At 46.3% G+C, this 14428-nt stretch overlaps 1 protein-coding gene across 1 annotated transcript; it reads left to right on the top strand.

Annotated features, from left to right (window-relative positions):
• The first annotated feature begins 4047 nt into the window (after positions 1–4047).
• Positions 4048–13655, top strand: GFI1B (growth factor independent 1B transcription repressor). The gene is made up of 7 exons (XM_009998871.1): positions 4048–4092; positions 9220–9348; positions 10771–10917; positions 11494–11750; positions 12016–12153; positions 12604–12769; positions 13202–13655. The coding sequence occupies exons 2-7, from the start codon at positions 9234–9236 to the stop codon at positions 13378–13380; spliced, it is 1002 nt and encodes a 333-aa protein (XP_009997173.1). The 5' UTR covers positions 4048–4092; positions 9220–9233; the 3' UTR covers positions 13381–13655.
• The last annotated feature ends 773 nt before the right edge of the window (positions 13656–14428 follow it).

The following is a 14428-nucleotide window of genomic DNA, read 5'->3' as shown; positions in this document are numbered from 1 at the left end:
CCTGGCTCCAGGCTCCTTGCTGGAAGAGGGTTTTTTTAAGTGTATGAATGTGCTGAAAGGGAAGAGGGAGGTCTCAAAAGGGGCCTGTGTGAGCGTGGGGTAAGAGGCAGGTGTGGGCCGTGCTACAGAGGCCCTGCAAGGAACCTGCAGGGCAGAGCCCAAATGGGCTTGTTTTCTACATGGGTAATAAGCAAACTTCGTTTTTGGGAACACTGAGCACTTCGTGCAAACCATGAACAAGCATTTTTCTTTCTTTGCTGAAATGCAGTGACTACATGACATCACACATGTCAGCCTTCCTCCTAAAGACTTACTTTTTCCCTGTGGAAAATGCAGGGTAGGAAAGAAGGGTGGAAGTTACCTCAGGGCAGGTTCTCCAGCCTTCAGGTCTGTGTGTCACACCAACAGGTTTTCAGCTCGATGTTTCCATCCCCAGACCAGCGGGGTCTCAGCATTTCCCATTCTCCAAGGAGGGGATGCACCCAAGGCTGCTTGTCAAGCTGCTCAACTCCCTCTTCAACCCATAGGAAATGCCCTCAGGTACCAGTAGGAATCAAAGACATTTGATCTACAGGGTAGAAACTAGGTGCAAGAAAAGAAAAACAGATTAGAGCCCCATCAGAGAAGTTATCAGCTGATTTTTTTTAATTTCCATGGGGTTAGTTGTGTTGTGCAGCTCTCATCCCTGCAGGGCTGAGATCATTCCTTCAGGCTGACCTGCAGTAGGTCATCCCACTTCTGGATGAGATGGAGTTGCTTGGAGCCAGCATGTTTTTTTTAATCCAGCCCTGCCTGGTGCATGGCAATTAGTATTTACTGCAGGCTGGACTGAGTGATGGTATTTTTTTTTTCCCTGCTGTGCAGGGGATGTGTTTATTTAATCTGCCACAGAAAAGAGTGGAAATTAGGATGAGCTTCAGAAAAGAGCTGGAAGCAATTAGTAGTGTTATTTTACTGTGATTTAATTACATTCGAATTGACAAAGAAAACATGAGTGCTACAGGAGGGGGTTGCTGCTAGGTTTGAAAGGGAAGATACCTGCATTAGAGTAGACACAATGTGTTGTAATTAACCTGTTTATTATTACTGAGCTATGCATTTAATAATCTTGGGATTTACTCAGGATGGACTGAAGGAAGAACTCAGAGCAATATACAAAATTAAACTGTCCTCAGGTGTGAGCAGAACTAGAATGTGTGGGTCAGGGCCAGCACAAGACTGTGTGAGCCCAGCTCAGCTCTCTGTGGAGAGAGAACAGGGAAAATTTTATCAACAGGAAGAACAAACTAAGAACGGCCACACGGGGTCAGCTCAGAGGTCCTTCCAGCCTAAAACGCACCTCTGGCACCCCGGGTTTCTGGTTGTTTTTTTCCTTCAGCTTGTATAAATCACCTTTTGCTGGCGATTGCAATGGAGAGGGGAGGTGACAAGCCGGAGCAGGAGCAATAAACAGAAATCCAGGGAAGAGCAAGAGCACAGCAAGCCAAGGGGACAGTTCACTGAGCTCCCGTCCTGCAGCTGTTTTCTCCTTAGGAACTCGTGAAGTAAAATCAAGGGAGAAGGGATGGGTGAGAGCTGAACCACCCATCTCTAGTGTAGTGATGACACACAGAAAAGAGACCCATCTGTGCCCCTCATATCAGGGCTCAGTTTGCATGCAGAGCCGTGCTCTGAGGATGGTACTTGGGGAAGCAGAACAGCTGGTACAGATGTTTCACTTGCAGCTGCTCAGTGTAGTTACAGACACTGGGAGATGCAGTGTTCTTTGGAGCACCTCTCAAATAATCAAATGGTCAAGGTTGGAAGGGATCTTAGAGATCATCAGGTTCCAATCATCTGGCTGGTGAGGTTTTGCTGAACGTGCCATTAGATGTTTTGCACGACTGCTGCTCTGTGGTTTTTTGCTTTCACTGGCTCCAATTGAAGCGGCACCTTCTGCAGCTTTTGCACTTGTTGGCACCAGGAAGCTCCAATGTTTCAGAAAACAACATCTCAGTCCTTCCAGCAGCTTGTCATTTTCCTGGTTTAATTCCTGTAACTGTCTTCACATGGAACCCCGAAGCTGCGCTGGACATTTTGGTTTTCTGTTACAATGCTTGTTTTTGTAGCGGGGAAATGTAATCCTTCCAGTGCCCGTGTTTAAGAGGATGCAAATCAGCTTGCGAGCACAATGCCCTGGGAACGTTTCTTTCATGCAAAACCCAGCTAGATAAATAAGGAGGGGAGGAGGGAGAGGGGGGAAAGGGATTGTTTGCTGCTTTAATTACGTTCAGTAAATGACAGATGGGTCAAGATCGGAATCTGAATCTTTCTCAACGCGGGTGAAATCTTCACTCCGATCTCCGAGTTGCATCAACCCCCGTTGCTCAGCTTGTCCGGTGCCACGGAGCGGTGACAGGAGCAGTGACAGGAGCTGGGACTTGCGGCTGTCCCAGCAGGGAGCGCTAGGGCCAGCACGCCTGGCACCACGGCGGGACACAAAATACCTGCAGGAGGAATCCGAAGTGTCTCCGGATCGCACCTGTTCCCGGGAAACAGCAGCCGAGGGCAGAAAAGAGGTTGTTGCTTCCTGTGCTTTCACCACTCGGTGCTGCTGTAGGAAAAGGGACCCAGCTGAGTCCTGCTGTAACGCGACCGGCTGTGGGAAACCGTGAAACGTGTTTCAAAGCTCACAGGGAGCAGCAAAACTCCGTGGTGTAAAGGCATTTCTTGATGGCCCCGCGCCAGCGCCTGCACTCAACAGCTGCACGTGTGCTTAAACACACAGCTCAAATGATTCACTTCTCAGAAGGCAGCTTTGCTGTCCCGGTCCCAGCCGTGCAGCGTGTGCTGTGCGGGGGGGGGGGGTCGCTGGGGGCACATGCAGCTCCTGCCACTGGGCACTTGGACAGTCAGGAAGATTGTAAACATCAGAGAATAGGTGAAACAGGGGAATTACCCTGCTCCAAGCGTTTGGGGAGATCAGCTCTCCTTGTTTGTCCCCAAATAAGAGTCACACCCAAGGACTGCTGAAAATTGCTGCTCTCCAGGTCCTGTTCCCACCTCTGCTATGGAACTAGTGGGTGATCTGAGAAAAGTCCTTCTGCCTCCTGCCCCCTCCTTCCACCTTGCTCCTCCAGCCAGGGCTTTGTCCATTATTTCACATTTCCCAACTCAATTTCAAACATTTTTTGAAAGCAAGTGATAGAAGGGCAAACTCTTATTATTGCTCTTGAAGAGCCTTTTGCAAAGATGCTTGTTAATGAGCTTGCTTAATGAGCTTTCTTAAATCTATATTTATATCCTATATACAGCTGTATATAGATAGAGCAATGCCTAAAATATATATGGATGGCACACATATGCCTGGGAGAAGGAAGGCTGCTTAACACACATCTTTTTCAGTTATTACAGTGCAAGTATTTCTTCCTGTCTCCTTGAAAATTAGAGAGATAAAAGATTCATTCTGGAATAAAATAATTCCATGCATGTGCTAGATGGTTTTGTTTATGAGACTGAAGTATGTGTGTGTATGAGAGACAGATGATGTGTCTGTTTGTGAAAGATATGATGCCTGGATGAATGTGCGTGAAAAATACAGGTTTTTTAAGAGCTACTCTCTCTTTTTTTAAAAAACAAAAAAAGACAAAATAACAAATGTCTGCTCAGTACATTATTTCACCCTGTCATGCTCTTTGTCAATATGACAGAGGAGTGTTCCTGCAGAAGGCAAAGCTGCCCCAGCCAGTGCAGGGTGCTGCCCCCAGGGTTTCGAGCTGGGCATCGTGAATTCCCTTCAAGTTTTCAAAGTCCTGGAAAGTTTTGATAAGCAAATACTTTCTGAGCTCTGCTTCTCTATTGGTCGCTTCTTCACCGCCAGATTTTGACACAAATAATCTGATTGAAAAATCAGGGAGGGGAACAGGGGCAAAAAAAAAAAAAAAGCCAACAACACACAACAAAAAAAAGCAGAGAGAGAAAAAAGGAGAAGTGTCTATTTCAGCAGACTGCGACGGAGTGAAAAAGTGGAAGAGGAGCCTGGAGAGGAGACAACGTCTTGCTTGTCTGGGGAGATTTCCAGGCAAATCCAGTGAAGCAAAGTCCCCCAAACAGGTGATTGATTTATTCTATTAACCACTTGTAAATTCATTGCTTTTCTCATTTCTCTTACCTGTTTCTACAAGCTTTTTCTTCTTCTTTGCTTGTGTTTGGAAATAAGTAACATGTTCCTCTGCATAAGTTACTCGTCCTGAGGATTCCTTTATGATAATGGTTCACTTAATTCAAGTGAGTCAAACCTTTTAAAAATCATATATCATATACCTGCTTAAATCTCACATGTGAAAAATGGCAATAGTAGAATAAAATATGAAAGATATGACAGTTGTCACAGGTACCTGTGTCCCAGATAGGAATAGTTTCTAGATGTAGAATTTTATACCTAAGCACTGAGGAGAGAGCAAGGCTTATTTTTTCTTTTAATTGCTCTTTCATAAGGCCAGACCTTTACATTTAGAAAAGAGCACCCCTCTGCTGACATCAATTAATCTGTCAGTTTTGCTAGGTGAGAATTCAGTCTCCTGTTCAGGATTTTTGCTTCAAATCTCTAGTATTTTTCAATCCTAAGTATTTGCCAATTAGTCTAATGATTTTCAACATATGGAATTAGCTATTTATAGATGTTTCTCATACACCACCAGATTGATTCGATACATCAAGCAGGAAAGCAAATGATTTGCAAGTTCACACAGTAAGTGCATCTATACATATGGATATAAAATTTGTCAAATTCCACTATTTATCCATGGAAGCTTAAGGCAAAGTTTGCTAAAGCCAGTGGCATTCCCAACATCACCAGGAGCTAAATGAGGTTTCTAATGAGCAAATGTTTTAGTTATATTCTAAACATTTTTCCTAGATACTACAGATATACAAGCATTTCTGTCCAACTTCTTGGGCAAAATTTCCACCATAATTTGCCAGCCCTTCCATAATGTCCATTTCCCCAGTCTTATCACAGGAATTAAAAATGTTCTGCTCATTTTTCCACCCAAAAAGCAACATTCAAATGACTTGCCCCAAGTATATTTCATTTTTTGCAAGGGCAGACCAATGAAGACATGATTAATTTTGTTGCAAAGAATTTGAATCCTTTTGAATATGACTTTAGATTTAGAATCAAGAGTCTGTAAAACCTCTTCTTTTATTTGGGCTCTTAAAAATGTCAGAGGTCATGTTCTATTTTGTGCTTTTCTTTTTTGAAAAGTCTATTTTTGGAAGCTTCACCTTTGCCAGAAAGAACAGAAAAATATTAATATTAAGATTCAAATATAAATTAAGCAATAGGAAGGAAATATGTCTCTTTTAGCCTAACACTTTGTATACTTATCAACTTAAAGGAAGACAAGTATCAGTCACAAGTTAAAAGTATTTCTGCTGAGCATAGTGAGGAAAAAGGGTTTAATCTCTGCAGTTAACCTTGTACATTTTAAAATAGGATTACTTGAATTTAGAGCAAAAGGAAAGTCAGTTTTAGAATGGAATTTACACTGCAAATGGGGTTCCTGATTCATCATGGCACAATCCTGCAAACACCTATCCCAGATCTAGTGTTTCATGTTAGGAATTGTCTCGGAAGGAGCCACCAAGAACAGGTCCATCATCTCATTCAGTGAGAACATTCATTTATTCTATATGATGTGAAAGGACCCAATCCTATATATTTGGGTCCTGTGAGCTGCCGTGCAGTGAAGTGGGAGTTAGGGATACTTGAGGAATACAGGATCAAGTGAAATTAAGATCCTGAAGTCAAAAGCCACCCCCTAAAAAACCCACAAAAACACACCCTTCTAATTATGTTCTTGCACAGTCTCCAGTGTTTCCGTGTTAGATTCCAGTTTTAAATGTGACACTCTGAAAACATCACCAGAGAGCATCACTGAGGACGGAGGAACCCTGAGTTTGGACATGGAAGGTGACCCACCAGCACTGGGTCTGCTTTTGGATCTGACTGGGGAATTTGCAACTGGGCAATTAAGCCCCTTCAAAGGTGCTTCAAGTTAGGTACCTAAGGCAATTAAGCCCCTTCAAAGGTGCTTCAAGTGAAAGCAATGAAGCAGGTTGTTTTTTTTTCCCTTGAGTCCTTCTGGCTGGCTTTTCCTTGGGGCAGGTTACTACAACATTATTGTCCAGCTGCATGAATGGCAAACAAGAATGTCCATTCTCACTGGCTGCTGCTTTTCTATTCTGCATTGAATCCAAAAAACTCCACGACACCTGCTTTTTTGAGTAGGCACTCCTGCCCAATCAACTCCCTTGCCTGCCAAGGCAGAAACTGCTGCCATAGGGGCTGACAACAACAAATTGCATTAAAATAAACTTTAGCTTCAACCTTTTGCTAAACATTTAAATTCTGCCAGAAGCTTCAATGACTTTAAGAGTCCATGGAGGCTCCTGTCCATAGCCCTGCTCTCCTTCTGAAATACCATCAGCCATTAGGAGCAGCTGATCACTTGGTGATGATAATCTTGAGTTTCAAGGAGAGATAGTATTTTTTTTTTCCTCTCACAATCTGTGCTTCTAGCTTTCCTCTAACTGGGTTGTGTGAATCACAAAGACAGTCCAATGCAGTTGTTAATTAACTAGGCTTTGGGCTCCCAAGTTCCTGTTTTCTCCTTAAATTGGGTGGGGGAAGGTAACTTCCTTTTGTAACGTTCAGTACTGCATTGAGGATCGTTGTGCTCAGTAAAGGCCCTTATCAGCAGCCAAGATACTGGCTCAAATTTGACTTTTACATCTGCTGGGGCAAACACATTCAGAAAAATCCTGTTGATTCATTGCATCTACTTGCAACCACCATCAGAAAGGAAGGGCTCTACCTGGTGCCTTCATGTGCTTAGCCTGTGGATGCTGCCACAAAATACTGCAAGACTGCTAATGTCACCCATCTCCAGTCCTCTGATTTACCTGGTTAAGATGCCTGGCTGATGTCTTGGGGTCCTCCAGTTGGCAGGAGGAAGGATGACTCTTCCAGTGGGTGCTACTGTGTGCAGGCTCTCACCCTACATTCCATTACCTGCTGCAGGAGCTTCTTCCTCTACTGGGTGGGAAGCCCAGGGAAATTAACTGATTGATTCAGGCAGAGAAATCAGATGTCTAAAGCTCACTGGTATGAATACCCTCCATTGTGAACACAGCCCTGCCCCACCACACAGGAAAATCCCTTAGACACGAGTGGAAATTCCATGTGTAAAGGGCTTGGGGCATGTCTGTATTGCTGAGTGGCTCCACACACAGACACCCCCTCTGGGGCTGACCCTGGGCAACCAGACCCTCTGAGCCGAGCACTTTTGGAATGTGGGGTGCACAGGCTGAGCAGAGAACACTCTTGGAAGGGTCCTGTCTGTGGCAGGACATGCTGGGGTTTGTACCAAGCTGGGGTTTGTGCCAAGCTGGAGGCATTTCTGTACTTGCCAGCCTTCCCAGGCAGATAGACATCACCATGCTTAGAAGGAACCTCACTAGAGAGCAAACACAGCCATGTACTTCAGTGCCCCTTCCCTCAAGGGCACACTTGTGGTTCATTCTCAGAACTGTTTTGTCATCTTTCTTAAATTAACAAATCTACTCTGGGCCTCTTTTTTCTTTTACTCACCTCAAGTTATATATAAATTTATTGGAAGACAATGAAGAAAAAGAAGCAAGTCATTTCAAAAGGGAAAATAAAATAATGGTTAGAGACAGCAAGAGTTATCCCTGAAGAAACAGTGGGAATCCTGGACCAGATTTAGAAAGACAGCTCAGCTAGAACTGCATTTCCAAAGGCTGGCAAGCACCTCTCACTGGGAGCAGCAGGCTGGAAGCCACAGCAGCCCCTGTGGTGTGAATCCCATGGGACACATACCTGCAGCAGTTAGTCCTGCTGTGAACCTGACCCTGGGATCTTTGAACCAACCAGCACTGGGCTGTGTAATTGTATTTAGTGTGCAGGGCTAGTGCAGGCTTTTCTGAACCCCAGGGAGCAGGTCTCCTTCCCTGGCTGTTTGGGATTCCAGGAACCCCCAGTGCATTCTCCTGACTTACACAGACCTCTCAGGTCACTCCTACTGAACAGGAGCAAACTTTGGTTTGTTATTTTTAATAAATAAGTAGGTTACACTTCAATTGCTCTCAGGAAGAAACCAGAACTTGATAACATTTTCACATCCCTAGAGAGCCAGGACTTGCTGCTGACTTTTCATATGAAATATTGCAAGATTTGATTTTAGTGCTACTATCCTGAACAATTACAAGGCAAAATGCAAATACGTATGCAAATAAGGCACCAGCTGATCTTGCTGTCCACAGCATCCAGCCTGTTGTCCCACTGTCTTCACTGGAAGAGCCACTAGCCCTGGGGAGCAGGCTCAGGGCGGGCTGGGCTCTGGGTAGTGCAGATAACAGATGCATTGCAAGAGAATTTTGTATGATTAAATTTCAGCATTTTATGTTTGTCCCTGAGCCACCATTTCAACGGTCTGTGAGATTTGAGTCAGATCCAGAAGGTAACTTCTCTCTCACCCAGCACAGCCTCTGCTTGGCTGTTGTTTGTCAGCCAGAATATAAAAAACAGCTGCAACCAAAGAGAAGGAAGCCCACCCCACATCATGGCTGATGGGATTTTCTACTGTGTTTCTCCTCTTATTGATGGTGTTTCTATTATTATTTTTTGTGTAGCTGTTTCATGGAGGAGCCCATGTCATGGCTGGGGGACTGACTGCTTTTCTAGGTGCAGTACAAACACTCAGACTCTCTCAAAGGGGTGGTCTCCAAGCCATGGACCCTACTCTGTCCCCTCAGGGAGGGTAAGGTCAAAGATGCACCATGTCCTGTAGCCAGAGCAGAGAACTACAACACAGATCCTGGGTTCTGATGTATCTTATGGTGGCACTTGATGATCTTCAAGGTCCCTTCCAACCAGGGCGATTCTATATTTGCTACAGACACAGGTTTGGTCTGTAAATAATTTTTTTTTTGCTTAGTCCCCTCCACTGCTCTGTGTTTTCCCCAGAGTCAAGATCCATCATGCAACCACTCCCTGCTCTTCAGCTGGGTAGAGGGACCTTCAAGATGAACTGTGTCTCTAGTAGAAGAGTTAATTCTGCTGCATACAGAGCTGATGTGCTGGGAGAACAAATGAAAAAATTGCACACCCCCCCCAAACCACAGATTTACCTGATGCTTTTCTGTATTTCTGCCCAGGCAGTGAATGGAAAATGCCACGTTCCTTTTTGGTGAAGAGCAAGAAGGCTCATACCTACCATCAGCCCCGCTTTGTGGAAGATGACCTGTCTGTGCTCACCTGGGATCCAATCATTTCTCCCTTCCCTGGTGAGTCAATCCACCCACTGGGCTTGTAAGAATACACCAAGGGAAATCAATAATTGAGCAGGTAAACTAAGGGAGGGGGACAAGTGAGCTGAAGAGCAACTAGAGGCTTCCACACAGGGATGTCAGTCAAAGGACTGACTGATCCCCCACTCTGTGCCCTCTTTCTCCAGGCCAAATCCACACTATCCCACTGAACCCAAATTTAGATCCTCCCTTTGTTTCCTGCTTGGGAGATTGGAGATGTAAGGTTACTGTGTGGTCATGTTTAGAAAAAGTGGCCAAATGGAGGCAGCTGGCAGTTGGGACAAGAGCTTGCACTTGGTTGTCTGGCTTCCTCAAACTCAGCTCTGCCACCTCCATCTCCAGCTTGCTATGGTCACTATCCATATTCCCCCTGGACCTACATCTCTACCTCAGTGTGTTACCACCTCCTCCAGATAAGGAAGGGTACAGTTAGAGTGAGAAAACACTAGATGGCTGCTATAAACTATATGAACACAAACCAACACTGCTGCTGCCTCCCTCTGCTCCTGTTCATGCTCTCCCACAGCCACCCATGCAATTGATGCCCCAACAGGGCTGGGACAATTCTCTTCTTCCTTCAGGAACCATTCAAATTCCCTTCATTCAAATCTAGGCTCAATTTACCCTTTGTTCTAGCCCTGGCTATCAAATTCTAGCCCAGCCCTATGATAAGTTTGATAAAAAAGAAAAGGAAATTTTAATTTCCAGTGCTGGCATCATCCTTTGGCCATTTGTTGTGTCTCACTGGTGCACAAGAGGGTTTGGACAACAAATGGATACTATTCTTCAGCAGCCCAGTCCCATCTCCAGCTGAAAGGAGGCACATCTATTGAACCTCTGTCCATTTTAGATTCTTACTATAAATTCTACTCCTAAAAAATGCTGGTTGGTCTCTTTAAGGGCTGGGACAAGCATGGAGAAGTATGTGTGGGCAGGAGGAGACAAGGCCCTGTGGTCACCTTCACAACTGCATAAGCAGTTACCTCCCCTTTCTGCTTCCCTATCCATAAGTTTAGGTTAACAATAGTGAAATTTCTTACAGTAAGGGTGGAGAGGTTAATAAGTTAGTGATTGTTAATTATCCACACAAATGAAAATAGTTTTAAATAGGGAAATTATTCTTACAGACGTCCCCCTACTAGGGTTAATTTTCTGTAGATATCAAGTGTCCCATGATTTCTTCCTGCCCCACTCTACCTTGCCTATCTCATCCTGCTTGGAATTTCCCTTTCTTAGCACTGAACAGACCTTGATTGCCATGATGATTACTCCACCCTGCACTTATTCAGGGAACTGAGCATGGGCTCATGTATCCAAGCATGAGTTCATACATAAATACAAAACTCACCTTAACAGGCTCCAGAATAAACTAACTGTGACTCTCCTGTGTGATTACAGCCAGAGGAGACAAGACACCAGAAGACATCAAGAAACAAGACCTACAACACATGGTTCCAAAACAAGAACAGGACTTATCTGAACCAAAAGAAGAAAGTGTCCCTGTCCAGTACCTGAGCAGGATGGTACCAGGCCCTTCAGCTCAAGGTTTGCCTCCCAAGAACACAATTCCAAAAGAGGTCAGGGCTGGGCTGGTTTATGGAGCCCCTAATGGCTGGGTCCAGATTTTGAGTAACTGACAGACCTTCTTTTGACATCAGTGGTCAAATTTGCACCAGGCAGAGCTCTCCAGGAGCATTCTGTATTTCCCTTCACAATTCTGGTCTAGATCAGCATCTCCCTGAGGGATGATGCTAAGATTCCCAATGAGTGAGCCCCCAGACCTCAAGGACTAATGCAATTCCATGCTCAATGGGTCAGGGTGAGTGGCCACATGATACTTGTTGAAACACCACATGAAGCAGGGCTAGTGGGTAGGTGGGGAGCAATATTCCCACAGCATCCCTTCTCCCCTAAAATTTCCTCAGACTGAAACCAGCATCATGATAGGTACATTGCCTGGGGATCAGGATTTGAATCAAGGAAGGAGGAGGTTACCAATTGCAACTCCCAAGGTCAGGCAGGACATTGCATGGGGGAATGGTACCTGTGGAGCATTTGTACTGGTGCCCAGCTGCAGGCAATGGCACAACACTCACTTCTGTCTCTCCTTTGCAAACTCAGAGCTGGCCATCCCAAGTCTGCAGATGAAGGACTGCACCAACATGACAAGCACCTTCTACAAACCTGGCTTTTCTTGGGATGCTTACCACCTGCCCTACAGCTACCAACAGATGTCTTCCACCATGCAGTCAGCCCTCCTGGAGCACCCAGTTAGCCTGTATGGAAGCCACCTCCTGCCCAGTGCTGAGCCTCCTCTGGATTACAGCATGCATTACTCCCCTGACATGGAGACCTACCACTGTGTGAAGTGCAACAAGGTGTGTCACAGAGGAGAGCCTCGGGGATGGGGAAGGCCTGGAGTGATTTTCATTGCACACATCAGTGTTTGACTGGGTTACACCAAAGTGGGTCAAAATGGGCACCTACGTGTCCTTCTGACTAGGGGACAAGGGTGCTGGGAATAATGCAGCTCACATGGCCCATGAGTGGGAAGAATCAAATGAAGAGAAGGAATTGAGAACAGAAAGGGAAACACAGCTGCCTTATTTAAAACAAATAAATCCCCGGCATTTTGTTTTGCAGGTGTTCTCCACTCCCCATGGACTGGAGGTCCATGTCAGAAGGTCCCACAGTGGGACCCGTCCCTTTGCTTGTGAAGTGTGTGGGAAAACCTTTGGACATGCTGTGAGCCTGGAGCAGCACACCAACATTCACTCCCAGGTGGGCAATGTGCTTCCAGCCAGCTAACTCCCTAGAGCTCAGGAGTGCTGGGACTGGTGCTTACTCCATGATAAAGGAAGTAACATTCCCTAAGTTACAAACGTGGTGGCTTTCCTGTAAGAACCAAATACCAGTGACAGCAGCTCTGAAGATCATAGGTCTTGGTCTCACAGATCTCAGACTGCCCTGGAAAATGCCTTGGATAGGAGGATTGTTGCTCCTGGTTCTCCTGTGCCTCACCTCCTCCCTAAAGGGCACAGGAGTTAGATCACAAGATGGAATCCATTTCCATAAGTAACCCTCCTGCATTCCCTGCACCCAGCCCATCAGTCCACGAGCCAAGGAGATTTGCTTATCAAATCCAGTAATTCCCAACACTCTGAACACTCTTCAAGCTCTGTCACATGTCTTGCAGCCAACAAAGATCCCATACTTTTCCTCCCCTAACAGGAGAGGAGCTTTGAGTGCAAGATGTGTGGGAAGACATTCAAACGTTCCTCCACCCTCTCCACTCACCTCCTGATCCACTCGGACACGCGGCCCTACCCCTGCCAGTACTGTGGGAAGCGCTTCCACCAGAAGTCAGACATGAAGAAACACACTTACATCCACACTGGTGAGAAACTCAACATGCCCAGTATGCAAACTGGAGTCCGTCACAGTGATACACATACACAGTGCCCAGAGATACTGGCCTGGGGATGTGCCCAGTGGCACTGGAAAGTCATTCTTCCCTGTGAGGTGAAACAGCAGCAGGTCCAAGTATCTCTGAGCTGCATGTTCTCTGTGTGACAAGGAGGTGGTTCCTGACCAGCCTTGGGTGCATGTCATGGTTGTTCCCAGCCCTGGATGTGGATGGGACAAGGGCCACAGAGCTGGAGGAACCTCTGGTTCCTCTCAGCCTCTGGTGCAGAGGCATTAGCAGGAGAGCTGGGCTGACACCGCCCTGCATCTCAAGTAGAGCCAGTCAGCTCTGAGTCTAAAGGGCATTTCTACCTCCCTTCTCTCATCTGTGAAACTGTTTCTTTCCATTTTCTCTGCCCTGCAGGGGAGAAGCCTCACAAATGCCAGGTCTGTGGCAAAGCCTTCAGCCAGAGCTCCAACCTGATCACTCACAGCCGCAAACACACCGGCTTCAAGCCCTTCAGCTGTGAGCTCTGTGCCAAGGGCTTCCAGCGCAAGGTGGATCTGCGGAGGCACCGAGAGACCCAGCACACTCTCAAGTGAGGGATGGCTCCAGGGTTTTGCTGGAGCTCCCACTGCCACTCCATGCTCCAGGGAAGATGACTCTCCCCAGCGCCTCCAGCCAAGATGGGGCTGCCCACCTCAAAGCTCATCAAGTGTCCTGTGTTCTCCTGGGGACCAGCAAAGCCATGTCATTGGCTTTGGTGTTCCAACACCCCAGGGCCTTGCACATCCCAGCAGCTGATAAAGAAAGCTCTTGGGACTCTCACTTTTCAATTACAACAGCTACCAGCCCAGACCTGACATCACCAGCACAAATCTAGAGGAATTCCTCCAAGATCACTATGACTCTGGATTTGCATGTGCAGAAGTCAGTTCATCAGCCTGACCAGCAGTGAGGTGGGAACTCCTGGGCTAGTGGCAGCAACAATCTGTGCCAAGCTAGTGCTGTAACCATCCTCTGCTTTATGGTTAGAGCAGCCTGTGCTCAGTGAGCTGTGTTCCACCTGGACAGGACTTCTGCAGAGACTTGCCCGAGTCAAAATCTGACAAAAGACACTTCAAGTAATTTTCTTTCAAGCAGAGCATTTACTGTGATCAAATGACATGTTAACTGTGTTGTATTTTTAGTTTGGAGTGGGAGGAAAATACTGAAAAACCAGCTTGTATCCCTAGCTGGTGCCTGGGGTCTCAATGCATCCCTCACACGTGCCATGCTGCAAAGATCCCTGGGTTAGTAGCAACCAAGGGAGCTCCAGGAAGAGCCATCCCACAGCACTGGGCACCAGCTGATAAGCCCCCTGTCTCAGTGCCATGTGTGAGGGACTGGCTGCTCTTGGAATCCAGGCTGGCATGTCCCACAATATTTCACTGTATGCTGGATGTGCTGGCTTCACACTGTCCTGGGCAATCCCATGTCACTGCATGGTCAGGAATGGCCTTTGGATATCAGTGTCAAGGGCCAGGATTCTGCTTTCCAGCTGTTCTCCTAAAGGAGGAGGTGAGCTGCCTGTACTCATTAGCTGCCATGCAAGTACCTTACAAATATTATACAGAGCAGGGGTATTTCCTTCTTCCAGGTCTAGGGGGT

Source organism: Chaetura pelagica, unplaced genomic scaffold, assembly GCF_000747805.2.
Source record: "Chaetura pelagica isolate M959 unplaced genomic scaffold, ChaPel_1.0 scaffold405, whole genome shotgun sequence".
NCBI lineage: Eukaryota > Metazoa > Chordata > Aves > Apodiformes > Apodidae > Chaetura > Chaetura pelagica.
Note: the sequence above shows the minus strand (reverse complement) of the source record. Positions and strands in the feature narration are given on the sequence as shown.

Bases quoted from the DNA above. Each gene is read 5' to 3' on its own strand.
- GFI1B (XM_009998871.1), top strand. From the start codon at position 9,234: ATGCCACGTTCCTTTTTGGTGAAGAGCAAGAAGGCTCATACCTACCAT. The intron at 9,349-10,770 runs GTGAGTCAATCC...GTGTGATTACAG, and splicing joins AATCATTTCTCCCTTCCCTG to CCAGAGGAGACAAGACACCA. The intron at 12,770-13,201 runs GTGAGAAACTCA...TCTGCCCTGCAG, and splicing joins ACACACTTACATCCACACTG to GGGAGAAGCCTCACAAATGC.